Raw genomic sequence first — 27,845 nt, 5'->3', positions numbered from 1 at the left:
GTGGTTCTTCCAAACATCTGTCTTAAAAAAATTAGTGCAATTGGCTTAACTCAATCATGTACATTATTCTAATTTCACTTCTATTTTATCCTATCATTTTTCCTCAGCATCTGTAGACTGCATGGAAACTAGTACTTCAAGTCAGTTGCTAAAGCATAAAAAGCCCTTCCCCATGGCCAACTAATTACATTGTCTTCTCTTCAGCTGTTATTTTTCCTTCTCCTATCATCGCATTAAATGAGGGACTTAACAATATTAATAACCACAATTATCAAGTATGTGGTAAGTTATGTATACAATACATTTATAAATTATAATTACTAAGGTATAGTGTAATATTAGGGATTTAATAAATAAAAGGTTATGAATTATTTAATAAAATACAAAAATGTTTTAAGTAAAAGAGACTAGTTTAGTCATTATAGTCACATACATGGAAAACAATTAAAAATATAATAAATTCATCCAATAATCAATTATAACAAACAGTATGTTTGGGATTAGTTATATTTTGAGTAGTAATTAGCAATAACTGTTTATGAAGAAAATTTAAATATAAATCTCTAAAAGCTAGCCCACCAGTCTCCACCTTGGTGACCATATCATTGAACCGCACTACATTGCAGGATTAACTGCTCCCATTCCTGTTTCTATACATTTTGTACATGTTCCCATTTCAACAGAACACTGAGGACAATTACTACTCTTAAATCCTGGTAATATGATTAATTTACTCCAAATTTTATTGACTTATTGGGTGAGTGAATGCATATTATCATTTTAAGCATTTTAATATATCAAGACCTAACAGTACAGAAATAGGGGCAATTAACACATTTTATTCAATGAAATATCCTACTTTCCAAAGATGACAGTCAAAAAGTCATATTTATTCTGTGTTGCTATGGCAGAGTATAAAAAGAAAACTGTATAAACTCTAAAATACTTTATTATTAGAAACTGATCTAAGAAGCAAAATGGAGACAGACACATACACGGAGAGCAGGCTGACAGCTCCTGGGAGGGTTAGGGGTGGAGGGACAGAGCAACCAGGGGAAAGGACTCACAGACAGGGATGGGGACAGCAGTGTGGTCACTGCAGGGGTGGGGGCTGTAGGGAGGACAAAAGGCAATGGGAAATAGTAAAATTAAATTTAAACAAAGAAACTACAGTTGTATTCATTTCAAACGCAGTCACATTATGTTTCCATTGTTCTGTATATTCAGATAACTTAGAAACACTTTTTCTGGTTTCTTAATTCATTAGATACAAAGGAAAGCAAATATTCAAATAAGCTTTTTCTCTTTCCTGTTAAGCAACAAATGAAGCAAATAATTGAGAGACTAGTAGCTGTCTAAGGAGATTAAACAATTGCTTAGCTGAGCCTAAAATGTGTAACTTTAAGACATTATAACCTCAAGAAAAAAATTTCCATGCATTAAATTATTAACTTTACATGATATATTTATTCTCTTTTAAGTTTCTTAAAGCAGTGATTTCAGAATTCCAATTTTTTCTAGATACACTGCAGTAACTTTTAACAAAACTGTGTGATTTTTCAGATAATTTTCTTCAACTTATTTAAATATAGACCATAAAGTTTAACCAAGGGTCAGCCAATTTTACCAGAAAACTGGAGAAATGCCAGGCTCAGTTTTCCAACCCCATCCAGCTGTGGGTTTAATAACATAGCAGTAATTTTATAATCTTACTTAAATTAAGAATAGGTAATAAAGTATTTTACAGTTTCTAGATTGAAAACAAAGTAGGCCTGTTCAGAACTCAATTTACTGTTAGTCTTAAAGAATCAAATTTGTTTTTCAGACATCATCTAATATAGAAATTTACTGCATAATTAAAGTGATATTTGATATTAAAAGGAAGGGTACTTTGCACTAGATAACGTACATCTTTTCTGAATAGAAAAATTATTTAGACATATAGGCTCAAAATAAAAATATAGGATAAAATAAATATTTAAAATCATAAAATATGTAACACAAAATTACTAACAATCCCTTGAAGAAAATGGGGTCTCCTGATAATTAAAGATAAAAATGCTAATTATTAGGGAAAACATCTATTTTTTAGAATTCTAACCTGAGGACATGCTTATTGAGTCTAGAGAGAGAGGAAGGGAGTGAGAAAAGAAAATGAGAAACATCAATAGAAGAGAGAAACATTGACTGGTTGCCTTTTATACTTGCCTGACTGAATCGAACCCAGAACCTACGTGTGTGCCCTGACTGAAGATCAAATCCACAACATTCTGATATACAAGACTATGCTCCAATTACCTGAGCCAATAGGCCAGGGCTGGAAATATCCATTTTTTAAACTTACGCTGCTTAGTTTACATTCCAAACATTGTTTATTTAATCATCCAGCTTACATTACTTCTATTCAAGAGCTCATTGATTCTTGATTCTGAGATAGCTCTGAGATTAAAAAGGCCATGTGCATGTAATATAAAATCTTCATTACAATGAACATCGGTTCAGAATTCAAAAGTGATTTTTTAAAATGCTGGTATCTGGCCCTGGCTGGTATAGCTCAGTGGATTGAGCTCGGGCCTGCAAACCACACAATTGCGGTTCGATTCCCAGTCAGGGCACATGCCTGGGTTGCAGGTCAGTTCCCAGCAGGGGACTCACGAGAGGCAACCATACATTGATATTTCTCTCCTTCCCTTCCCCTCTAAAGATAAATAAATAAAGTCTTTAAAAAACTAAAATAAAATGCTGGTATCTGATTGTGTCTTAAAACACTGTTGATATCTAAACGTACATACCTGAGAAAAAAGGAATCTAAATTTTGAAGATAATTTAGCAAAATAACCTTATTTTATATCAATACCTTTATTTCCAATCATTAAACAGGGAATATTCTTAAGGAACTACAGCAATTTAATTGTCTAGAATGTTTTTGTCCTATCATCACAAACTGGTAGATAAGAGGACCTTAAAAAAAGGTATACGTTGAGGTTATTTTGCATATAAAGATGTTTCATATAAGGGATCAGTGCAAAGACTATGGTAGTGGGGAACAGAGAAGTGTGTGGAGTGCTCTTTCTGTTCTTACACTGTACTACACACATGACCTTCCTGTCCATATTGCAGAGCGCACACTGTCTTTACACTTTATTGAAACATCCCTGAAAGGTATATCAAAGTTTCTCTTCCATGGCAAAATGTGGTAGTTGAATAACATTACAAATTAAAATAGGGCATTATAAAAAAGCATTCTAGAAACATATAATATTTATTTCTGAATATAAAAGTAAATCACAAGAACAAAGAAGCTGAGAAGAATGCTATGTCAAGTAAAGAGTTAGCTTCACAAACTGGGTAAGAAAAAGGAATGTTTTCTGGACCATGGTTCATAACAGCAGAAATCTGCTTTCCTCTGGAGGATACATGGATCTCACAAACTTGGCAGAAGAACATTAGCAGCAACTTACTGATCCAATCAAGAAGACTAAACTAAGACTGGAAGTGGAAGAGAAAATGTGAAACAGTAAACTGGGTATTATAAAGGACAATTGTTTTAAAATAAAAACAAGGCATGGTGAAAAAATATCTAGAAATTATGTGTTAGAAATCATGGCTTGGAATAATACTTAGGCCTAGAGTATATAGTATACTAAATAAAACTAATGAAAATCATATACATGTTAAGTTCTTAAAAATGTACTCTTTTTAGCTCTGGCTGGTGTAGCTCAGTGGATTGAGCACGGGCCTGCGAACCACATGATCGCGGTTCGATTCCCAGTCAGGGCACATGCCTGGGTTGCAGGCCACTTCCCAGCAGGGGATTCAGAGAAGCAACCATACATTGATATTTCTCTCCTTCTCTCCTTCCCTTCCTCTCTAAAGATAGATAAATAAAAAAATCTTTTAGAAATAAGTAAAAATGTACTCTTTTCTTTGATCCTTACACAACACTGGCAGGTGAGAGGAAGACTTGCCACAGATGCTTGTGCAAGGAGTGCCATGCATAAGGGAACCTGGCTTGTGAGAAAAGTAGAGAATGTCATCCTCTCTATACTCCCATTGCTTGAAAGGTACCATTATCTTTAATTTACCAGGTAGGAACCTGGGTTTATGCATGTTTAGAAATCTGCTCAAGATTATATAGCTGACAAATACTAAGGCTCGATTGGTTGGAATTGAAAGCTGGATGTGTCTAGAATTCACAATTTTAGCAAACCATACTGAGGGGAAATTTATATATGCATATACACACATATATAAATTATTCTAAGATAATAGAGTAAGGGTAAATTACCTAATTTGTTCACAAGGAACAACACAGTGACACAAAATGTGTGTCTTTGCATACTAGTTTTATGATCAGGCATATAAATACCTGAATTTAGAGGACATGCTCATGTTTCGGAAGGAAAATCAATGGGAGAAACAATCATGGAGAAATAGCATAGCAGTACTGGCAACATATTTTACAGAGGTAGTTTATTAATAACGAGTACAAGGTATAGACGAGCAGGAGCAGCTTTAATTAGCTTGAGTCCTCCTTGGAGGGAGTCTAGTTCTGCCGATATCTGTCTGTTTGAGAGGGACTCCAATGGTAACTATTTTCTGTTAAATACGAATTACAGAGAAGGTGACTTGCGAACCTAAAGGAGACGTTGGGAACAAAGGTTTTGAGGAATGGTAGAGTGAGGGAAGGGACTGGCGAACAGAGTCGAGTAAACAGTGAAGACGTACAAACTGGCAGTCCTAAAGCGCACAGGAAGCCATGGGCAGTTACCCAGATAGTCCAAGGAAGAGACGAGAAAGAAAGTGAGAAACTAAAGATGAAATTATGGCTCTGTCACCTTCTCTATCAAAGCAAATTATCATAAAATTAAAATCATTTTGATATAGATTTGGAATTTACTTATTTTTATTTTATTGATTATGCCATTACAATTGTCCTATTCCCCTCTTCATTCCCCTCCACCGTGCACACCCCTCCCCCACCATTCCCCCCCCTTTAGTTTATGTCCATGTGTCTCAAGTTCTTTAGATTCTATATTTCCCATACTATTCTTGCCCTCCCCCCATCTTTGGATTTCAGGTCTTTGGATTTCATGACTTGGAATACTTCTTTCCAGCCCCTTCTTGCCTGTAAGGTCTCTCTCTTTTTTTTTAAATAATTTTTTTATTTAATTCTTGTTCAAGTACAGCTTTCTGTCTTATATTCCCAGCCCTGCCCCCCGCCCCATTTCCTCCCTCCCCTTTCCACCCCCCACCCTTAGTTATTGTCCATGTGGCCTTTATACTTGTTCATGTGAGTCCATCCCCTTTTCCCCTATGATTCTCTCCCCTCTCCCCTCTGGACCCTGTCAGCCTGTTCTGTATTTGACTGTAAGGTCTCTTTTGAGAAATCCGCTGACAGTCTGATGGAATTTACTTAGATTTAATTAGGGGCTGAAGTAAATGAGGGCTTATAAAGAGAAAGTTTCCACACGACCCACTGCTGTCTGCTCTACTAGCGACCTGGGAACTGAGACCAGGAAGCAGTGATTATCAATCCCCAGATGTGCTCAACAGGAAAAAAATTTAGATTAGACATGTTGGATAAAAATATTCTATACAAACTGTTTCTTAATTTGAATGAAGTATCTCATACAGTCTTTTATTATAACTGTGAACCAGATAGAAAAACATTGTATTCATGACTGTACACTGAAGGGCATTGCTGATGGTTGATTAGTATTTCTCCACACAAAACTTTTTTCTACTGTCTAAACTTAAAATGCTATTCTGTGGTTTAGTTAAGGTATTGGAAAGCATACATTACAAAGCTGTGGGTAATACAAAGTTGGGAGGCAAGTTAACAGATAAATCTTCAAACTTAAAAAAAAAGTCTTCAGAAATGTTTTGTTATGCTGAAACAGTCACCCCAGATAATACACCAGGTAAGAGAAAACAATGTAAAGATCTACATTTAAGTTTTAAAATGTCATTTATGCGAACAAAGGATAATTGAGTTTAACAATGGTACATTTAAAAAATACAGTACTTTCACATAACCTACAATCTTCAGCTACTTGAGGAAATCATACTTGATTATGTGTTCTCATTTTACTAAAACACCTTTATCCTCAATGCATATTAAATTAACTTTAAAGAGAAAGTTTCCACATGACCTATTGCTGCATCCTGTATATACTTTGAACCACTTAGAGTAAAAAATGTAAGTTTTCTAGTTTCTTACCAAATATGACAAATAATTATGCACTCTAGGTAAGTGTGAGACCACTTCAAATGTTTCTTTCAGAGCAATTAGAACATGTAATTCCTATAACAAATCTAGCGGTGAAGAATTTAGAAGGCTCAAAGGATGTTACTTTAATATGTCTGCTGTCATAGATATATATGCATAAATTAATTTCAAAGTTTCAGAAGTCATTAAGAACAGCCCTGTGTAGAGGAATTTTATCTTTCATATAGAAAACTATATTATGAAATTCACGCAAAACAATTAAAATAGCAACACACTATAGTAAGAATGTCTTCACGGAGGATCCCAAATTAAAAAGAAGAGCCACCCAGTAGGTTTCTCACCTGCCTAATACCCAGCCGGTATGCCACAATCCGATCCACTGCGTCAGGGTTCATTTGAGTCCACTGGAGACTGTAGGAGTAAACCCGGTGTCTGTTTTGCCACACCGGATTATAGGTGTCATAATAGAATTCCGGAGCATAGGCCTTTCCTAAAAACAGAAAGAGTGCTTAAAGTTGAATGATGACATATTACAGTTCAATATACTTTATCTTTTCGTCCCGTTTTCCATTTTCCACTATGAGTTCCATAAGTAGCTCTTGAATTTGAAAAGTCATGTTAGGAAAATCTAATCAATTTCCTGGAGAATTTCGAGAATAGATGCACGAGGATTCCATGTGGTTGATTAGATTAGCAGTCTGAGAGGAAGGAAAGAGTAAAAGATAATTACAATTTTTTTTTACCTAAAAACTGAAAGATTGGAATTTCCATAAAATACGATTAAAATTTTGGGGAGGGTCAAATTTGGAACGAGAAGATCAGGGAGTTATTTTTGAACAATTTGAATGATTTAAATAAAGATATCCAGGGGGATATATTAGTCTAGAATTCAGGAAAGGCCAGGGTTGGAGATATAACTGCTAACCAGAGGCATACGTATATATTTTAGATGGAAAGCCCTGAGACTGAAGATACTATCAAGAGTGTGAGTAAGTGGAGGTCAGAAAACGAGGTCTGACCACTGGCGCAATTCAAGGTGAAGAGATGTGGGAAGAGAAGACCACAAAGGCCTGACAGGAAACAACTGGTAAATAGGAGAAAAATAAAAAAGACGTGGCATCCACGAAGCCAAAAGAAATATGTCAGCAACTGAGTGATCAAGTCTGTCAAAAAACGAATGAAAATAAAAAAAAGTGTTGTTTATGTTACTCATGTTTTTAGTTAATAAACTTGAAATTATCCAAACAAAACTTAACAATAACACAAGAACTTTGGTCAATAATGAAGTTTTTAAGAATATTTGAAGTGCATATAACATATATAACATATAAAACATTTCTTTTTTGTTTGTCAAACTGAATAGCACACAGACTATTTGAAATTATAGATCAAATTTCCTGATGTTCTGAAATGTAGATTTTTCACACATCCCATTTTTTTTTACCAATACTACATTTAGTTATTGAATCAATGATATTTAGTGAGAGCCTATTAAATACCAAGTAGTGTACTAGGCATTGAATATGAAAATGAATGAGGAGTTATAGCCTCTGTCTTCATAGAAATTGTGTACATTTCTCAGACTTTTCAAATAGCTTTGTAATTCATACTGGATGATAAGTTAATAAGTTTTACATTTATCATCCCTCATTTAACAACCTTTTACAATTATATTAAATGTTAAATGCACTCCTGGATTTTTCCTCCTTTGGTTTATGTGCAGAAATGTCTCTTATTTGGCTTTTGATATTCCTTCAGTAAGTCAGCTGTCATCTAGGGACTGCGCACTAGTTGATTTATAAAAATTTATCACAGGCAAAAAATGGATTTTGAACACTAAGAATGAAAATGAAGGCATTTGTTTTTCTGGAGAGAATCACAAGGAAAAAATAATGTGAAATAAGATAAAGTTAATTTTTGACAGGTTTAGTAGCAAAATTAAATACATTGAATTAAATATCTGAATTTTAGTAACAATTGTAAAAGTAGCAAATGTAAAATTGTGTGCATTAAAAAATGTTCCATAAGCATCCATTCCGTTGAGTTACAATGCTATACAAAGAATCTTGCATAGAAGAAGTTCTCTAGAAAAGAACCATCACATTCATTGCATTACTTCTTTATGTCATGCGATACTGTTACTTATTAAATGATAGCACAAATACCTGTTCATAAGAATAAGAGCAAAATCTAGGTGAAAGAAAAACAATATATTGAATGAAGAAATTGATATCCAAAACACCATTGACACCTTGTACTTAAGACCAGATTTCCCAAAATAATATTTTAGGTACATTTTATTGATTATCCTATTACAGTTGTCCCATTTTTCTCTCCCCTTTATCCCCCTTTACCCTGCACCCTCCCTCCCTCCCTCCAGCACCCCCTTCTCTTAGTCCATGTCCATGGGTTGTACAGGTAAGTTCTTTGGCTTCTCTATTTCCTATACTATTCTTAACTGCCCCCTGTCTATTTTATGCCTACCAAATTATGCTTTGTTTTTTAAGGAGGTGCATTTAGTAGTAGCTTAAATAAAGAGCTAGGGATTTTGATTAAAAATATGCTTCCAAAATTCTTACATGAAGTAATGAGCTGCTTAAGTGAGTAATCTGAAAAAACCTACAGTGTTTTCATTAGAGGGTGGTATCTAGATCGAATGGAGGTAAGAATCTTAATGTTTTTTCTCTTTATGTATTTGCAAGGGAAAGAGAAGTTGCTTTTGTTTTTTAATCAAGGAGAAAACACAGGGGTATTAGATTTAGTTCTAAGCAACATTTTTTAAGTAAATGAATGGTGCATTTACATAGAAACAAAGAGAGTATGGAGTCACAACAAGAGGCTACTTAGCATGGACAAGAAAACAGACCTTCTAAAAATGGGCAAATGAAGTTTTCTAGGAATTGAAACTATCACAGAGAAAGAAAATCAGACTAAATATTAATCAGATTTACGGAAGAAGATGAAGACCAGTGAGTGACTTAAAAAACATATTTAGATTTAGAAACGTTCTACCAATCCCCTCTGAATATGGATTGACTTACCTCAGTGGATTGTGATTTCCCTCTACTTAGAGGCATTTAGTCAACACCCAATAGCCATCCAGCAGGGCTGAGATAAATGACTGCCCCCAGGACAGCCATTAAGTTATCTCTCAGTCTCACATATACAGGGCGCTATGGAATATTGGCCTTAAACTATATTATTTCCATTGTTTTAAGCATACTTATTTACAAATTCCATTTCATGCTTCTATTATCTTCAGTCTAATTTTATTGTTTGTTGACTGCCAGGAGTGTAATTGGCTGAATGTCATAATAAATGAAAATTGTGATATTTCTAGTACTAATTGTTTTTCTAAATGTTTCAAGGTTATTGAAGCAGCTTGACCCTGACATATTTTTAAAAATCTTTGTGACCCTGTTAATAATATGAATTTGTTTATCAAGATCTAATTTCAAGATCCCTGGCTGGTGTAGCTCAGTGGATTGAGTGCGGGCCTGCGAACCACACGATCGGGGTTCGATTCCCAGTCAGGGCACATGTTTAGGTTGCAGGCCGGTTCTCAGCAGGGGACTCATGAGAGGCAACCATACATTGATATTTCTCTCCCTCTCTCCTTCCCTTCCCCTCTAAAGATAAATAAATAAAATTTAAGGCCCTGGCTGGTGTAGCTCAGTGGATTGAGCAAGGGTCTGCGAAACCACATGATCGAGGTTCGATTCCCAGTCAGGGCACATGCCTGGGTTGCAGGCCAGTTCCCTGCAGGCCAACTCCCAGCAGGGAACGCACGAAAGGCAACCATACATTGATGTTTCTCTCCCTCTCTCCCCTCTAAAGATAAATAAATAAAATCTTTAAAAAAAATTAAAAAAGATCTAATTTCAAGGTAATAAAAGACTTAAATGTTAGACTCGAATCCATTAAAAAATCTTAAAGAAAATATAGGCAGTAAAATCTCAGACATTTCTTATAGAAATAGATTTTCTGATCTATCCCTCAGGCATTGGAAACAAAAGGAAAATAAACAAATGAGATACATCAAACTAAAAAGATCTTGCACAGCAAGGAAAACCATCAACAAAGTGAAAAAAACCCACGGAATGAGGGAACATATTCACCAATGATACATCTGATAAGGGGTTAATATCCAAAATTTGTAAAGAATTTATGACTCCACAACAAAAAGAGAAAAATAATCCAATAAAAAATGGACAAAAGCCCTGAATAGATACTTCTTCAAAGAGGACATACAGATGGCCAATAGACATATGAAAAGATTCTTAATGTCACTAATCATCAGAGAAATGCAAATTAAAACTATAATGAGATATCACCTGTCACACCTGTCAGAATGGCTATCATCAATACATCAACAGACAGTACATGCTGGCGAGGATGTGGAGAGACGAGAACCCTAGTGGACTGCTGGTGGGGATGTAGATTAGTGGAGCCACTCTGGAAAACGGTATTGAGTTAACCAAAAAATTAAAAATGGAACTGCCTCATGGTCATTGACTCCACTTCTAAGAATATACCTGAAAGAACCCAAAACACTAATTCAAAAGAATATATGNATAAAATTTAAAAAAGATCTAATTTCAAGGTAATAAAAGACTTAAATGTTAGACTTGAATCCATTAAAAAATCTTAAAGAAAATATAGGCAGTAAAATCTCAGACATTTCTTATAGAAATAGATTTTCTGATCTATCCCTCAGGCATTGGAAACAAAAAGAAAATAAACAAATGAGATACATCAAACTAAAAAGATCTTGCACAGCAAGGAAAACCATCAACAAAGTGAAAAAAACCCACGGAATGAGGGAACATATTCACCAATGATACATCTGATAAGGGGTTAATATCCAAAATTTGTAAAGAATTTATGACTCCACAACAAAAAGAGAAAAAAAATCCAATAAAAAATGGACAAAAGCCCTGAATAGATACTTCTTCAAAGAGGACATACAGATGGCCAATAGGCATATGAAAAGATTCTTAATGTCACTAATCATCAGAGAAATGCAAATTAAAACTATAATGAGATATCACCTGTCACACCTGTCAGAATGGCTATCATCAATACATCAACAGACAGTACATGCTGGCGAGGATGTGGAGAGACGAGAACCCTAGTGGACTGCTGGTGGGGATGTAGATTAGTGGAGCCACTCTGGAAAACGGTATTGAGTTAACCAAAAAATTAAAAATGGAACTGCCTCATGGTCATTGACTCCACTTCTAAGAATATACCTGAAAGAACCCAAAACACTAATTCAAAAGAATATATGCACCCCATGTTTATTAAAGCACTACATGCAATAGCCAAGATTTAGCAGCAGCCCAAGAGTCCATCAGCAGATGAGTGGGTGAAAAGCTGGAATACTACACTACTGTAAAATGGAAGAAAACTTTAGCTTTGTGACAGCAAGGATGGACATCAGGGATCATGCTAAGTGAAATAAGCCAGTGAGAGAAAGATAAGTACTATATGATTTCACTTATATCTGAAATCTAAATGACAAAATAAACAAAGTAGAAACAGATTCATAGATACAGAGAGCAGACTGACAGCTGGCAGAGGAGAGGGAGTTGTGGGGCTAGATGAAAAAGCTGAAGGAATTAAGCAGAAAAAAAAAACCCTTCATAGACACAGGCAACAGTAAGGTGATTGCCAGAGGGAAAGAGGGTAGTGGGAAGTAGAAGAGGGTTTAGGGGGCATAAATGGTGTTAGAAGGAGACTTGACTTTGGCATCTCCTTCACACAATACAACATATAGTTGATGTATTATACCAATGTCAGTCCAATAAATTCAATACAAATTAAAGAAAATTAAGCTACAATCTCTCATTTAAATCATCCACATAGATTAGGTTATAGTGTAAAATTCCATCATCATTTTTGTATTTAACTGCAGCCTATTACAAAGGCTTTCCAATGTATTTTAAAAAAATACTTTATTAGCCCTGGCTGGCGTAACTCAGTGGATTGAGCACGGGCCTGCGAACCAGACGATCGAGGTTCGATTCCCAGTCAGGGCACATGCCTGGGTTGCAGGCTGGTTCCTTGCAGGCTAACTACCAGCAGGGGATGCACAAAAGGCAGCCATACATTGATGTTTCTCCCCCTCTCTCCTTCCCCCCTGAAAATAAATAAATAAATAAAATCCTTAAAAAAAATACTTTATTATGTCTGCATTGACATAACATCATTACATATAATTAATATCATATGTAATAATTTTTAACAGAGCATTATATTAGAAAATAATGTAGAGGTGATATATTCTAATGTCTCTTATAACAAAAAATTATAAATAGTATAGAAATGATATTGATATACATAAATTGATATAAATAAATAATCAATTGCAACAGGACCCACTTAAAATTTTGACTTTGGTTCATGAAATTAACATAAATATTTATTTTAGTTGAATAATTGTGCCACTTTTACATTAGGGTGAAAAAAATGGTTTCAGATGATGCATAAATAATATTGATTAGAAAAAATAATTACTGATAAATTTTTTGAGTAGTAATAGTTACATATAGATATGTCAGCTTATATCTCTGAGATAATTTGTATTAAATCTCTGAGATTTAATACAAATCTCTTTTACAAAGAAAAAATATTTCTGATTGTGTTTGAGAAATTCATCTTAAAATTTGAAAAACATACAAACTTCTCTGATTTCAAGAAAAATCATATATAATGTTTTTATTCTCATTTTGTAAGAAGCTCGCAGTACTACTAAGGATATATATCCTTACAATAATCCTAGGTCTTACAACCACACATGATACCTGCTGGTTGAATAGGAAAAGAAAAATCATAATGTTCTTTCCTTTTTTATACTCTGGGTCTTTTTGTTTGTCCTTTAATAAGCATGCCAAAAATATTCTTTCTCTTTTATATTCTAGTTTTATTCTTATGCAACATTGTTCCAGTTTAAATATACTAACTGACCTAGAACTACATTCATTATCTGAACTAGCGGATAATTTTTAGATATATCATGTATGATTATATAAGGACCTTAAATTTAAAAATTTTTTCTTAATATATACACAGAGAATAATTTCTGTCATTCAAAGTTTTAAATAGAATTTATGTAAAAGTACAGTCATTCAATTTTGCATATAGCTTGTAAAAAGCGATTAAATTGAGGTTGCAAAATAGGATATTATGTGTAAAGTTGAAAGTAAAAGAATAAGAGGCTATGACGTTATTTTCCTGATCTGAAAATGCTAGCTTCAAATTTAACAAAATCTTTTTTATATACTTAGGTTTACATGCAAAAAAGAATTATTTCTCAGGGCTCAAAAACAACAAACTGAAAACCAAACAATGAGTAAGAACTTAGGGGGAAAAGAAGTGTTGTTGCTTTGTATCCTTGGGAGCTGCATTTTAGGCCCGTGAGAAATGAGGTTAATGAGCCAGTCCAAGATGAGACATTGGAAATGAGGCCAGGATATTTGATCAACATTAGTGAAAACATCAATCTCAGGCCCTAGTATATCCTAGATAAAGCTGCCCCTCATCAGCCTAGTCAGAAGACGACAAAAAGACTACATTAACCAAAACATTGTCCTTGGCCTGTGAGACCGCCTGGGGAGCCTGAGTAGATCCAGCACCAAGTTGCTCCTAAAGGACAGGCTTTCACTGAGGCTGCAGAGATTTCCCCCAACTGAGTCTCAATAAGTATGAATTAAAAATGAAACATTAGTAACACACACAAGAAAATGTTCCAAGCCCTGGCTGGTGTAGCTCAGTGGATTGAGCACAGGCCTGTGAACCAGAGGATCGCGGTTCGATTCCCAGTCAGGGCACACGCCTGGGTTGCAGGCGGGTTCTCTGCAGGCCAACTCCCAGCAGGGGACGCACGAAAGGCAACCATACATTGATGTTTCTCTCCCTCTCTCCTTCCCCTCTAAAGATAAATAAATAAATATTTAAAAAAAAAAGTTCCAAAACGTGGACCTTTGAAAAACAAAAATATTCTCCTCTCTCTTATCACAACAGCTGACACAAAGGCATGCAGGTCACTGCTAATTTATGAAGTGTCTTGTTGGATATGAGAAGATGTTTCATATTTGCCTTATAGTTCAATTGTTCTCAAATTATTTTAACCAGTACTCACTTCAGTGGGAGAAAAGAAACTCATAGTGAATCTACTGATTTTTATTTCCCAGTGTGAAAGAACTCAGTGATATGAAATAATTAAAGGAGCATTAAATCAATATTCAAAAATGGTAGTCATGAAGGAATTCAATAAAAACACACTTACAAAGTATGAAACATAATATATTCACAACAATTATAACAATTGTTTTAACAATTGTTATAATCGTTATATAACAATTATAATAGAAATAAAAATTATTTAATAACAATTAAATCAGTACAATTTAAAGTTAAAATTTAAGTTGTATTGATAACAATTTAAACTTTAAAATAAAACACCATGGACAAAAACAAGGGGGGAAAGGTTGAATGTGGGAGGTGGGGGCTGGGTGGGGCAGGGGAGAGAGTAAAGGGGGAAAATGGGGACAACTGTAATTGAACAACAGTAAAAAAATACATGATCTGGGAAGTAACGAAACACTGAGAAATTAAAAAATTATTGAATAAAAACAAGTAATCATCACTGGTCCCCTGAGTGGGTATTGTGCATAGACTCTTACATTTTCAATCTTCAGAGACTGAATGGGCACTAGAGTTTCTAAATGACATGGAAAAGAACTTCATGTATTTTTATCCTGGAAAAGGAGTGAAAAACTCTGTCACCTCATGGTGTCCTATTCTTCTGAAAGCTTATTGTTTTTATTTAAAGCCATATAAAAATGTTGTGAAAGTAAGGCATAAAGACTAGTTTGAGAAAAAAAAGTCTACTTTTGTGAAGCCAAAGAAAATTGTTTTAAAAGAATCAATGTGCTCATCTCTATTACCTATATTTGATATTCAGCCATGTGATATTTAATATTAGTCTTTATCTCATTGAAAGTAATAAAGGAATTATTACTAAATTGATGGATTATGTCTATTCTCATTTGACTGGAAAGATGGTAAATTAATATGAAGAAGAAATGGAAAACATGTAAGTAATACTTAACAAAAGCAACTATTGTATCTAATAAAGAACAATTTATTCTAGAATTAAGGTGGATGTCAGAGCAGCAACACAACTGACTGGCATCAGGAATTTGTTCAACAGGAATGCTCATCGGTATCGTGCAGGAAACAAAAACATAACAACTGAATTACACAGCTGTGAAGTCAATAACAACATCTCTTTGTTAATGATTGTGTGGACTTTGCAAAAAAAAATGTAAAACTTGTAATAATTTATAACCTTACTAAATCTTTAGGTTAAATACCTGTGTATTTGAGATATAGATGCGTTTATCTAATTTTCTTTTCCTATTTAGAGACAGCCAATACATTTTTAAATGACCAGTCATTGTTATGACATTTTAAAAAAATTTGCAACATTACCGGTTTATTCATCCTTTATGTGGATCAATTCTCTTCTGCAGGGCTGTGAAAACCACACTCAGGCAAATCGCCCAGTGACCACACCTCAGTGCTCAAGACCTTGATTCACAGCCCCAGACATCAAGTTTATTGATTGACTAAATAATAAAATTATTGACAATAGTGTCAGTTTTTACAAATCACTGGGATCTTTATTGAAAGCTTTCAAATTTGCCCAAGCATAGGGTATGGTTTGTTTGGTCACATTATGACTTTCTTTGTAGGTTACGCTTTTTCAAAATAAAACTACTGAAGTAGTTTTCTCACTCCCCAAAATGACTTTTGGGAAGCAATTCATATTTTAACAAAATTAAGTCACCTCTGACCCCTATTGGTTTACACACCAAATACCTACAATTGTCTTTTGTAATATAAAATAAACACATGCATTTACCTGATAACATTTCCACTTAAGCTGTCCTTTTGCCCTAAACCTTGAATATATTTTGCCAAAAGTGGTGCAAAATATAAGTTTTTCCCCAAACTAAGCTTAGATTAGAATCAGATCCAAAATTTTAAAAGATGGTTTAGACTTGATGAAATGATTGGCTTTCGCATTTGGCATGCAAATAGAAAACTGGTAAGGGTTTAGAGGAAGCCTAGAAATAAAAATTATAAATTCACTGATATTTTACTTCCAAATATCTAAGTAAGTCTTATGTGTATAAAAGCCACATGGTCTAAAAAACAGTCTGGTGAGCTCCTCTAGGAGGAGAGATGGCTGACTGTTAGTGAAGGAGAGACTTGCAAGAAGAGAAGGAAGACAAGGCAGACCTTTAATTATGTACTTCAACTATCCCCTTATATTTATAGCTCTTGCCCAAGGGTCTTCGCTTGTCAATACACTGTCTGGAACTTGGTACACACACCAGAATTTTTTGTCTCAGTTTGCTGTTTAAAAGTTATTCTATTTAATTTAGCACTCAACCATAACCTTATTGAGCAAGAAAAACTATTTCTTATGGAGCAAGAAAAAACTTGAGGGATGAGAATTGTATTTCAAATTTATATAAGAATTTACAGTTTACACACTACCTTCAAAAATATTAACTTACTTTAGTCTTTACAGAGGTTGGAAGTGCAAACATGCAAAAGGATAATACTTGGCTTCCACTGCAAATCTTGAAGGTTAACGAGATCATAATTACTGTGCCAACACAGGCAACTACCTTGTCTGGCCTGCAGATCGCCCGTCAAAAAGATCCAAATGAATGGTTTATGAGAAAGAAGAGAGGTTACACCCTGTACCTAAATATACAAATAAAGCTGGCTTTCAAACCAAAAGGCTTCGATCCCTATCTTCTTCACTGTATATTGTTTTGGGAATGCCAAGATAAAATAAAATTACGAGAAATACCTCTTTTCAAAAATACTGCAGCAAATATTCCCAAGTCAGAGGGAATACAAAACTATTTCTTTCCATTTACATTGAAAAATAGATTTAATTAATAGGAGTACATGTCAAGTGTCAGAGGGAGAGGGAGACCGTCTGGAGGGCTATATTTGGCTCAGTCACAATGACAGTTCTAAGTCAACACCGTGATTCTCTTTGCTTGCATGTAAAACTGTATAGGCTACCCTTTCAAGAACCACACCAATTCTGTAATATATCACAACCATGTGTGTTAATGACCCAATTCCTGCAAACATACGCACATGGTAGCATGGGGAGCAGAGACATAATTGGCTTTGAAGAAGAAATTCCCTAGATGTCATTAGACTTCAAAAGACAGAAGCAAAACCAGAGTGTTTTTAAAAAATGATTATATACATGGTATGCCATTCCCAGGAAAAGCACCAATCCCCTGTGTGTAGTGACTGTCTCCTTGTTACAAGTGTGCTGGTTTGTAGTAATACTGAGTACACTCTTGTTCTCTGAAGAGTTCTGTTTCTCCTGCCTCATTCTGTGCCCATACCCAAGAAATACTGCTGGAGAACCCAGTATCTAAACCCCTGAAGTATCTAGCAATTTAGAAACTCGATTGCTAATTCTTACCTGGACAGAATGGAAGCAGAAATAGCATCTGCATCCCCTATAAGATGCCTGTATCCAGTAACCAAGAGTATGTATGAGCCAATATATGGAACGACTGAAATATGTGCTTATTTCCTAGGGCCTATATTTTTATAAACCTCTAAAACCTTTCCTTGCTTTTTCTGGCAATGCACAAAGACTTCTCACTGGTAATCCAAATGCCAGTCACTTCAGCTCTCCCATCTATCCTTCTTTTCTTATTCCAGCTTCTATCAAAAGGACAGTCAAGGAATGGGCAACACCTTCTCCCTTGAAGTTGTGTGTAGTGTGGGAAAATTCTATGTGAATCTGAATTATGTAACTGAAAAAAAGTGTGTGCCGGTATACCAATATACAAAATATCAAGTACAGTATACCAAAACAAGAGAAAATCCCATAGACAATGTAATATGTCGATTTTAGAGGTTGAATTTATTTTTGTTCAGTCTTGTAAAAACCTTCAGTTACTGGATTTTTCTTTTTCCTTTTTATACTATAAATATGTCTATGTAGATGGATGAATTCTCATGAAATTACCATCAAATGCTTTTCACTGATGTCTTTCTATCCATAACTTTGTAAGCCTGTTTCCTGGGTTCTCCCTGAGCACAGAAAATTTCCCAATTGTGGCTTCTGAAGCATTAGGACAAAGCTTAACCTAGGGGAGAAAATAATTCTTTGTAGGCTAAAGGAGAAATGAGTGCCTAATGTTTTCCCCCCCAAAACAAAAATTTTTAAAGGCTCTTCTGTTGTTCTTGGTATTGGTCAGGTACTATGCTAAGCAACTTGCATACATTATGTTTTGTAATATTCACTTCAGGATAAGAATATTCTTTCATTTTCCTGTTACAAAAGATGAAAGTGGAGATTAGTGATCTTTTTTATGAGACTTTTAAAAAATTTTAATTGTTCAAGTAGAGTTTTCTGCCAAGATTAGTGATCTTAAACATTTTGCCTTGTAGTAAGCAACTGGTGAGCGACAAAGCTACATTCTGAACCCACACTGTCCGGGCCCTTTTTATCATAACACCCCACCTCCTGGGTGTGGCTGCTCACTACGCAGTGTGCCTGGGCAAAGGGGTTCATCATCACCAGGCCCTTATTATACGTAAAGGGACTTATCTAAGAAAAAGAAGATAAAAATATGAACAATGAAAGGACAGCAAACTCACAGTTATTAACAACCACACCTAAAACAAAAGCAAACTAAGAGGACAGCTAGATTGGGAGCAGAAACATAGAAATGGAGATCACATAGAGGGTTAGCAAAAGGGGAGTGGGAGGAGGAGAAGGGGGAGAAGGTACAGAGAATAAGTAGGGTAGATGGTAGGTAGAAAATAGACAGGGGGAGGGCAAGAATAGTATGGGAAATATAGAAGCTAAAGAACTTGTGACACATGGACATGAACTAAAGAGGGGATGGGGGAAGGGGTGTGCAGAGTGGAGAGGAAATAAGGGGGAGGGGGAATGGGACAACTGTAATGGCATAATCAATAAAATATATATTTTTAAAAGTGTGCCTGGGCGAAGGGGTAAGCGGGACTGAATTCAGGCGCTATTTCTCTTGCAGCCACTTGTGCCCTGGTATCAGAGCTATATCTGCTTCAAGAAACAGACAGTTTTCTTTTAGTCCATACACAAGTACTGTACAAGCTGGGGCCTTTCCTAAGGTGCCACTTTCACTGATCCAAAAAAGATCCCTACTCTGCTCATTGTGAGTACCGGAACCTAAATTATAACTTAACCCTGGGACTGAACCAGGAATGCCCTCTATTACATCATTGTCTGAAAGCATCGTCCATCCACAAGTTAATGAAAGTAGGATGAACTAAATGTCTAGAATGAGAACTACATGTATTTCATTAAAGATTTCAACTCAGATAGAATGAATAAATAATAAGCTGCAAATAAGTGTATTTCTTAAAGCTGTACATTTCCTAAAAACTTAACAGTTACAAAATATCTAAAGGCTTTGTGTTCATTGAAAGGAGCATCGGTTGAGGAGCACATGCGGAGGGGAACAGATGGATGAGCCAGTGGCTCTCAGGCTTTGAGAACTGAACATTCGAGAGTGTACTTACGGGCCACATTAACTTTCTGGCAAGTGCTGTTGCTGCATATGTGGGTGGTCCATCGCTGAATATGAATGTGCTGAATATCATTTAGGCAGGGAGCAAGAGGTGTTCGAGTGAGTTGGAGAGGAGCCCAGAAGGTGTACTGTTTATCTTCTAGGACATTTATTTTCACCCAAACATATAACTCGAATTAATAAAGTGGATTTAGATGTGAATAAAGAAAATTGTTCAATAGTTATTGAAACTGAACTGCTGTGACTCTCTAAGAATAACTAAAAGATCTATGAATAAGATTCATGGCATGAGAAACTGAGTAGAGCATAAATAACAGCTCTTATCCTACTGCTAAGAAGCAGTATTGCCTGGATCTGACTGCAAAACAGGTGTCTGCTTGCAGTTACCCCCTGAGGCTTCTAGTAACTGTCACAGGTTCTTTAGAAATAGACAAAGTTCATTAGAATGATGAAAGAAGATTTCTTAAGTACTTTGGTTGTATCTTCTGGTCTGAAACACAAAAAGAATTTGAGAAAACTTTTGTTGACTTTCTCAACTTAGAGCTTTGTCACAAAATCTCTCGTGTAAAGGAGCATGGATCGGTCTGTGGGCAATCATCTGTGGAATCTCTCTCCCCACCTGCTTGAGTGTGATGCTGGCACGCCTTTGCAAGTTTCACAGTGCTCACATCCATGGATCATCCCTCCCAGACGAGGGGCAGAGGCCAGGCACTTAGACGCGTGGAGGTTTGGGAGATGGCTTTGATTCCACAGAATTAAAATTTCCAGATTCTTTCACAGATCAGTTATTTTTTCCACCCAATGTCTACTAAAAATCCAACTGTACTAAAAATGCTAAAAAGACCCTTAAAAAGAATAGAAATACTAAACATATAATATTCACATACATATGTATTCATTTCTATATTGGGGTTTCTTTTTTTTTATTCTTCTGTGGTGTTAGTACATACTAGGAAGGTTTTTATTTTTTCTCTCACCAAAAACTGTGTGATTTCAGCCTGTTATCTTCTTAGTCTCTACAAACAATACCTAATTCCTGCCCCAAATCATATCAGAAAGCTGTGAGAAAAATTTTGCAATCCTGTGACCTACCTCATTATGCTGATATTTCTGCCTCCACTTTATTCTCCTTCATTCTACTCAGCAGTGATGGTCTTGCTTGCAAAGTGTTAATCCTCCAAATCCTGGCTCCTATCTTTCTGATGAACTTTGTTACCAACATGTTATATTACCAACATGATCATGTTGGTAACATGATATATTCTAAATATAACATGAATATAACATGTTATATTCTAAATGCAACAGCCATTATCTCTTAAAGTAAGGGGAATCATTGAGAAACGATGGTTATCCTGGGAAGGGAGATACTGTGAAGACAACCATTTTCGTGTCTTTGTCTAAACCAGAATAGTTTAGAAGTTAGGAGGAGAAAAAGGGAACAAAGAATTCTTGAGGAACAATTCACTTTAAAAAATACCTTGACTATATTAACACAATATGGATTGGAAAAATTATATACGTGACAGCATTAAATAGAACAGTGTGATTTATATTATGAAATATCTCCCATTCCAACTCTGCCTTAATTATCAAATATCATCCATTTATTCAGTAGTATTTCACTGAATTATAATTTAAATATAATAAAATATATACATTTTAAAAGCCTATTTCGATGAGTTAGAAAATAAGGTGCTATGTAATCCCCACCCTCAACCCATATATAAAGGATTTCCATCCAGGTAGAAAGTTACCTCCTGCCCCTCCATAGTCACTGAGCCCTGGCCAAATAAGAAGCTATTTCCTTCTACTAAACATTCCTTTTGCCTCCTCAGGAAATCAATAGAAATGTAACAAACAACTGTGCAGCTTTGATGTCTGATTCTGATCACTCAACATATTGTTTTTAAAATTCATCCTTCCATAAAAGTGTGTGCTATCTGAAGCTCTTCCCACAGTTATGACTGAGTGAAATTTCTTTTCATGAGTAGATCACATGTTGTGTATCCTTTTAGCTGTTAATGGATATTTGGGATATTTCCAGTTCGAGGCTATTACAATTAAAGCTGCTATTAAAGTTTGTGCATAAGTCTTAGTATAGACACACACTTTCATTACTGTTGGGCAATCATCTAGGAGTGAAATAGTAGGATAACTTGCTAAGTGCATGTCTGAGATTATGAGAGACCAACAAGCAATTTTCAAATAGCCAATGCCATTTTGCTTTCCCAAAAGCAGTCTGTGATACTTTGTTACTCTGGGTTTTTTTCTGTTTAAATTATACATTAGAAAATGGCTTATTGAATTAAGATAAATATTTTTAAAGCTTTTACCTGAAGATGTTCATTATTTTTTTTCATTTATTGTTGTTCAGTTTCAGTTATCCCACTATTTTCGCTATTGCTCACCCCTCCCCTGACCCCACATTCCCACAGTCAATCTACCCCATTCTCCGTGACCCATTTCCCCAGTTATCCTCGTCACTCCTCCTGGCTGGTCACTGTCTATTTGTTCTTTATTTTCAAGTCTCTGATTCTATTTTGCTCATTTGTTTGTTTTGCTGACTAGGTTCCACTTACAGGTGAGATCATATGATGTTTGTCTTTCACCATCTGGCTTATTTCACTTAGTATAATGCTCTCAGGTTCCATGTGTGCTGTCATGAAGGGTATGGTTGCCTTCTTTCTTTCTGCTGTGTAGTATTCCATTGTGTAAATGTACCACAGTCCTTGGATCCACTCATTTACTGATTTGCACTTAGGCTGTTTCCAGCACTTGGCTATTGTAAATAACACTGCTATGAACATTGAGGTTCATAGGTTCTTTTGAATTGGTGATTCTGGGTTCTTAGGGTATAGACCCAGTGGTGGGATCACTGGATGGAAAGCTCAATTATTCTATTTTCTTATCAACACTTGGTATTGTCAGATTTTTCAAAGTATGTGTAGTATTTTCCTTGTGGTTTAAATTTCATTTCTCCAGTAACTAATGATGGCCACCAGTTTTACGCAATTATTGATCAGTTGCATGCTCTATTATGCATCACCTATCCAAGTCTTTGCCAATTTTTTAATTAAATTAGTTGCCTTATTATTGAGTTTTAAGAATGATTTATATATTCTGGTCATGAGCCTTTGTCACAAACATGCTTTTCAAACATTTTCTTCCAGTCTGTGGCTTTCCTTTTCTTCCTGATGTCTTTTAAACAGCAAAAGGATTATAATCATGATGATGTTCATATATTACTTCTTAATGAGTGGTGCTTTATTTTGTTTACATTCTAGGAAATCTTTGCACATTCCAAATTTGTATAGATTTTTTTTTTATGTTTTCTCTAGGATTTCATAGTTTTAGCTTCTTATATTTATATCTACAATCAATTTTAAATTAGTCTTGTGGGTAGTGTGAGGTATTAAGCTTATATATCTTTAAATATGAATGTCCAGTTGGCCTATCACAATTTATTCAGAAGACTATCATTTTCCCAATGGGTTATGTGACTTTGAAAAACTCAATTGTCCATATATGTATCGTATATGTGACTATTAAGGTCAATTTCTGTATTCTCTATCCTATCTCACTGATTCAAGTGTTTATAGGAAAGCAGAATGGAAGTTGGTGAAGGGATTAACCAAACAACATTTACGAACAAACCATAGTCAGGGACAACAACATGGGGATTGGCTTGAGAAGGGAAGAAGATGTGACTGAGTGGAGGTGGGAAAGGGGAGAAAAAGTGGGAACTGTAACAGGATAAAAAACAAAAGTAAAATTCAATAAAAATAACCACACTATCTTGACTATTGTGGTTTTACAATAATTTTGAAATCAATTAGTATGAACCCTCTCCACCCCAACATATGTTTAACTATTATTGGACCTTAGTTTTCCAAACAATATCTAGAGTAAGTTTGCAATTTAAAAAGTCATGAAGGCAGCTTCCCTAATATTGCATTGAATCTATATATGAATTTGGAGAGAAGAAGCATCAAAACAATAGTCATGCTTCCAATTTATGAACAAGGCAATTTCTTTGATTATTTTGATATTGCTTAATTTTTCTCAGTAACTTTATTTTTTTATATTTTCGGTGTATGTCTTGTGCATACTTCATTAAATTTATTCATATTTTCATATAATTAGAATTTTTTAAATTTTATTTACTTATTTTTAGAGAGTTGGAAAGGGAGGAAGACAGAGTGGAAGACAAACATCAATGTGTTGGCCTCTCATGCGTCCCCTACTGGAGACCTGGCCTACAACCCGGGCAAGTGCCCTGACTGGGACTCGAACCACTGGCCCTTTGGTTCACAGGCCGGCACTCAACTCAGTGAGCCACACCAGCCAGTGATGGAAATATTTTTTACATTTTAATTTCACTGATATAACTATTATATAGAAATATGATGAATTTTACATACTGACTTTTATCCCATGCTACTCTTATTAATGAAAACCAATTTTCCTGTAAAGTTTTAGGATTGTTTACAAAAACAACTATTAATCTATGAATGGAAATAGTTTTACTTCTTTTCTGTTTTTGGGTATTTTATTTACTTTTCTTGTGTTATTGCAGTGATACAAATCTGCAGTACAGTATTTGTGACTGGTGACAGTGGGCATTTTTGACTGCTCTGAATCTTACAAGAAAAACACTTGATCAGCATATTATCTATCATGGTGAGCAGTTACATAGAGGTGAAATAATGTACAAGTATAGTTTACAACTTTGAGTGTAATGATCTATAAATATCAATTAGTTTAATTTGCTTGATAGTATATTCCGGGTTTTCTGAAACTGGTGATTTTCTGGGTACATATTTTCTTGATTACTCATAGATGTTAAAATCTTTAGCTGTAATTATGGGATATTTCCTTGCAATTTTTTATTTACGAATTTGGAAGCTCTATTATTAGAGGCACATATTTAGAGAGCTGTTAGGTCTTTCCTATAAACTTCTCTTTATTAGTATCAAATGTCCCTTTGTAGCACCTACACGCTTTCTATGAAGTGCATTCTGTCTGATATTAATGTAGTCGTGTGAGCTTTCTTCCATCTGTTATCGGCATGTTAGGTTCCTCCATCCTTCTCCTTTCACCCTCTGTATGTTTTTGCGGTTAGTGTGTTTCTTGTAGATGGCAGTATCTTGTAGCTAGTTTGCATGTTTTTTTTATAAATCCAGTCCTATATTTTTCTGATAACTAATTGGACTGTTAACGTAATTTAAATTTCATGTAATTATTTTTGTGTTATTGGGTTAAAGTTTACCATCTTTCTCTTTATTTTCTTGTCCTCCCAATGTTTTTGTTGTTGCTTTGCTTATCTGTTGCTCTTTTCCTGTGACATCTTGAAGTAAATTCAAATATATTTTAGTTCTTTTCATGCACCGCTTTAAAAAAAAACTTTTTACAAGTCTCTATAGACCTAAAACTGGGTGACTTTACCTTAATTGCCTCTATTTAAAAGTCAATATTGTAGAACATAATATATCTCACTTCACACTTGATTTTCTGAAGCTTCTATTCACTTCTCACTTCCCACAATATAGGTCAAAGTAATCCCATTATTTGTGCTATTGTTGTGATATACTAGTTCTAAATATGTTATAAGCCCTAATTTTTACTATTATTTTTGCTAAAAAACAAGGATTGGCTGACTTTTCCATGAAGGGCTTGTTGGTAAATATTTTAGGTTTATGAGCCATGTGGTTATTACTACAACTACTCACCTTTCTTGTTGTAGCATGAAAGCAGCCACAGACAACACAGAAATAAATTGGGGAGACTAAGGTCCAGTTAGCGTTTATTTACAAATGCGGTTGGTGGGTCCCCAAGCTGTAATTGCTGACTACTGTTTGTGTGGCTGTTTATTCGGAAAATTACAAGACAAAAAGAAATATAGCTTTTTAAAAATATTTGCCCACTTATTTACTGTATCTTATCAGCTTCATTTCATTTTTTTCCAGGCTTTATTTAAGATAATCAGTATACAAAAAACTAGACATAGTTAATATAGGCAATTTGGTAAGTTTGGACATAGGCATACCTCATGTTACCATCTCCACAATCCAGATAAGAAACATACCCATTGCCTCAGAAAATTTCTTTGTGTTTGTGTGTATGTGAGAGTATGTGTGAAAAGCACCATAGGTTTATTTCTGGGTCAGCTGACCTTCATTGAGGGTGCCAAAAATATGCAGTGAAAAAGAAGAGTCTCTTCAAAAATGGTTTTGAGAAAACTGGATATCCACTTGCAAAAGAATAAAATTTGGCCCTTGTCTTTCACCATACACAAAAAATGAACTCATGTGGATTAAAGATTTGAGCTTAAAATCTGAAACCATAAACTCCTATAAGAAAACATAAAATAATAGATCCTGTATTTCTTCTCCTTTTAAAAAAATATTATATTGTTTATGCTATTACAGTTGTCTCAAAGTTTCCTCCTTTGCCCCTCTCAACCCCCCTTACTCCCTCAGGCAATCCCAACATAGTTACCCATGTCAATGGTTTTGGCTAATCCCTTCACCTTCTTTCAACCAGTACCCACCTCGCCTTCCCCTGTAACAGCTGCCAGTTTGTTCCATATTTCTATATTTCTATATCTCTAATTCTATTTTGCTCATTAGTTTATTTTGTTCGTTAGATTCCACATATAAATGGGATCATATATTTGTCTTTCACTGACTGACTTATTTCACTTAGCATAATAGTTTCAAGGTCCATCCCTGCTGTATCAAAAGGTAAGAATTCCTTATCTTTTGCTGCTGTGTGGAATTCCACTGTGTAAATGTACCACAGCTTTTTTATTCACTTATCTACTGGTAGGCACTTAGGCTGTTTCCAAATCTTGGCTATACTTTTTGGGTATAAATTCCGGTTTTCACTGATAATGCTTCCCTTTAGTGTAAAGAGGATCCTTTGGCATATTCTGTCATGCACTTTGCTGACTGCTAATTCTCTATCTTTCATTCTTCAGAAAAACATATTTATTTGACCCTATTCTAATAAATAATTTTACTGGATATAAAATTATAAACTGACAGTATTTTAAAGATTTAAAGATATGGTTCCATTATCTTCTAGTCAACAATGTTGCTAAAATGTGATAATTGTCATGGATATCATCAGAATATCATTTTGATTCTGGTTGCTTTGAAAATTTTCTCTGATTTTAGTTTTCTACAAATGGATTATGGTGTGCCTAGGTGTAGTGTTTTGTTTTGTTTTTTCCTTGCTTTGTGTTCCATGATATGCTTGGATACCTGTGTTTGAAAAAAAATTTTGTCCCATTCTTTTTATTTTCTTCTAGACCTTCAATTATTCATATTTTAGACCAGTATATATCATCCTCCAGGTCCTCGGGTAACTCCACTGATCACATCCCTAATGATTTACAAGTCTAAGAACTTACAACTATGTATACAAACTTACAAGAACTTGTGAAAATTCTCCCATAGGATAACACCAGGATACCTGGTGTTTGGGTTTTTACCATAGTGCACAAAGCTTACTTAAACCACAAAGGAACTATGTTTAACTTAATCATAACAATATTAGTGCATAAAGTAAATAAAAATGTAGTATTTAGTAGTATTATAGTTAATATTTTCTAACATGTACAATTCACTATCTGCTAGGCTGGTCACTGTCCCCAAAATACCTTTGCTTACTTTTTTTCCTTTTGAAGAAAATATGCTCAACCCCCTTATCATTTCTCGGTGAACAAAATTCCACTCTCCTGTCCCCACATTCCTACACACATCACCTACTCAACTCATGATATTCATAGAGAAGAGAGGCCTGAACCTTTGAGCTTCTCTGGGAACAAAAATAAATGGAGATGTGTAGGCTGCTATTGCCTTTTATTCAATTCTGTACATTGTATTGTGCAATGAGATCAAGTCCTCTCTGGGGTGATGATATAATATTAATGATGAGTGAAAGAGTCATCTTGAATATGATAAATA

General features: G+C 34.9%; 1 protein-coding gene across 1 annotated transcript in view; it reads right to left on the bottom strand.

Annotated features, from left to right (window-relative positions):
- The window catches only part of MDGA2 (MAM domain containing glycosylphosphatidylinositol anchor 2), an 847,781-nt gene that overhangs the window by 81,913 nt on the left and 738,023 nt on the right, over positions 1-27,845 (bottom strand). Inside the window, exon 10 of the mRNA XM_037047200.1 lies at positions 6,574-6,722. Within this exon, the coding sequence (XP_036903095.1) occupies positions 6,574-6,722 (149 nt within the window). The remainder of the gene's footprint in view (positions 1-6,573; positions 6,723-27,845) is intronic.

Source organism: Sturnira hondurensis, unplaced genomic scaffold (genome assembly GCF_014824575.4).
Source record: "Sturnira hondurensis isolate 20B ecotype Veracruz unplaced genomic scaffold, ASM1482457v3 Scaffold0005329, whole genome shotgun sequence".
NCBI lineage: Eukaryota > Metazoa > Chordata > Mammalia > Chiroptera > Phyllostomidae > Sturnira > Sturnira hondurensis.
Note: the sequence above shows the minus strand (reverse complement) of the source record. Positions and strands in the feature narration are given on the sequence as shown.